The 2,370-nt window shown below is 41.1% G+C and overlaps 1 protein-coding gene across 1 annotated transcript; it reads left to right on the plus strand.

The window, feature by feature from the left end:
- The first annotated feature begins 315 nt into the window (after positions 1–315).
- On the plus strand, positions 316–915 carry LOC105795900 (uncharacterized). Its single transcript, XM_012625551.2, has one exon. The coding sequence runs from the start codon at positions 316–318 to the stop codon at positions 913–915; it is 600 nt and encodes a 199-aa protein (XP_012481005.2).
- The last annotated feature ends 1,455 nt before the right edge of the window (positions 916–2,370 follow it).

Raw genomic sequence — 2,370 nt, forward strand, 5'->3', positions numbered from 1 at the left:
GATTACTCTTGGCAGAAGTTGGCTAAACTGTATGTGGCTGAGATAGTAAGACTGCATGGGGTACCGGTTTCCATAATATCATATAGAGATCCCCACTTCACATCTCGATTCTAGAAGAAGTTACACGAGGCTTTGGGTACAAGACTGGACTTCAGTATTGCGTTTCATCCCCAGACAGATGGTCAGTCAGAAAAGGTGATTCAAACACTAGAGGATATGTTAACGTGTTGTGTAATGGATTTCCGAGGCAGCTGGGAAGACCATTTGCCGCTAGTAGAGTTTGCATATAATAATAACTACTAGTTCAGTATCCAAATGGCACTGTATGAGGCGTTATATGGTCGTAGGTTTCGTACTCTTACCTGTTGGACAGAATTGGGCAAGCGGCGAGTTTTGGGGCCAGAGTTAGTTTCTAATACCGAAATGAAGGTAAAACTGATTCGAGACCGATTGAAGGAAACATCTGATAGGCAGAAGTCCTACGTGAATCTTAAACACCGAGAGATTGAGTATTCTATGGGGGACTACGTATTTCTCAAGGTCTCCTCACGAAAAAAGTTATTGAGGTTTGGGCGGAAGGGTAAGCTTAGCCCTAGGTTCATTGGGCCTTACCGTGTACTGCAGCGTGTGGGATCGGTCGCCTATCAACTTGATTTGCCTCCAAAATTAGACCAGGTTCATGATGTGTTCCACGTCTCCATGCTGAGGTTTTATCGCTCTAATCCCACACATATAGTACCAGTTGAGGAGATTGAGGTTAAGCCAGATCTGACCTTCGAGGAGGAGCCAGTGCAAATTTTAGACTGTGGGGTTAAGGTACAAAGAAAGAAATCTATTCCTCTAGACAAAGTACTTTGGCGCAATCACAGTTCAGAAGAGGCCACGTGGGAACCCGAAGAGGCGATGCGACAATAATACCCTCATTTGTTCTGACCAGGTAAATTTTGAGGCCGAAATTTCATTAAGGGGGTAGAGTTGTAACACCCCAAAAATTTAAGTCTTTAATTTCTTTGCATGATATGATACAAATTGCTTGTTTGCTTTAATGGCTAAGTGATTTGGGTGTGTATGGGAGTGTTTGAGAAGCCTGGGTTCAAGTCTTGGGTTGTGCAATGGAGTATTTATTTTGCTGCTTGAGCTGTGTAGGTAGTGGAGTTGGATTGAAACACAGCTATGGGGATTTTTAATAGAATTTGAATGAAGTTGTTGGGGGAGTTGAGGAGAAATCGCTGGAATGATTCAAGAAGGGATAAGTGGAGAAATATTACGAGAAAATCAAGGAAAGTGAGGGTTTAGGAGATATGTGCCGAAAGTGGACTTTGATACTCAGGAAATTCGGCCAGAGGGGTATACTACTCATTTTGGCATACTCTTCATTTCGGTTTTGTGTAAATGTTTTCCCTCTTTTTGCTTTTGGTGCAAAATTTTTGCTAAGATTTCGAGTACCTCTCGGGTTTTCTTTTGCTGCTCTTACTTTTATCCTTTTTTATGTTTTGGCCTAATAGCTTTTTTGCTTCCCTCCTCTGCCAAATTCTTTTCTCTTTTCCCTCTTCTTTTTCTTGCTTCTTTCCTCTCCTCCACTTTTCAAAACTTGACTGAATAGTGTTGAAGTAGTTCGTGTTGCATCTTTCGTCCGAATTGCTCTTCTTCCTCTATCCCTTTTGATCAATTGTTTGTCGAATATTGCCCTTCTCTCCCTTTTCATCTCTTCAATTTTATTTTCGGCTTGACAACAATTCTTTGATGGTTCAAATTCCTCGAGGAGTGAAGGAGTATCAAGTAATATCAAAGTTGTCTAAACCTTTCTCCCATCACTTAATCAAAAGTAAGTATGTAGTCTAACATTCTAAAGTGTAGGCCGAGTTCTTTCTATGGTTCCATAAGATATCATCTGTCGGTTTTAACCACATGAATATACAAACCTATTTAATAAAATTTGTTTGTAATGCAGATATCTGTGAAGGAGATTTTAGTCAACCTTCGTCAGTGGTATAAGTGGGCTAAGCCACATTTGACAATTGAGGAAAGTGTTAATTTTAATTTTGGTTAAAGGTGTAAAAAGGAGGAGATTAACCCTAGTGTTCAACGACTAAGGAGAAGCTTTGTATAAATGTAGGTTTTGGTGCTCGTGGATCTTAGTGCATTTTCACAATCACGTGTGTAAACACCCCATTGTAACTGTAAAATGGCAAAACCCGAAAAGCCAAAAATACAGCATATGAGATCACACGGGTGTGTGAACGCTTGTGTGGTAAGCCAAACCGCGAATCATGGGCGATAGACTGTAGAGGCCTCCATGGGCATTTCATGGGCTTAGGTAGTAATGGGTCACGTTGGGCCGAAATGGGTTGTGTGGGCCAATAGGCTCAT

This window comes from Gossypium raimondii, chromosome 3 (assembly GCF_025698545.1).
Source record: "Gossypium raimondii isolate GPD5lz chromosome 3, ASM2569854v1, whole genome shotgun sequence".
In the NCBI taxonomy this organism is placed as follows: domain Eukaryota; kingdom Viridiplantae; phylum Streptophyta; class Magnoliopsida; order Malvales; family Malvaceae; genus Gossypium; species Gossypium raimondii.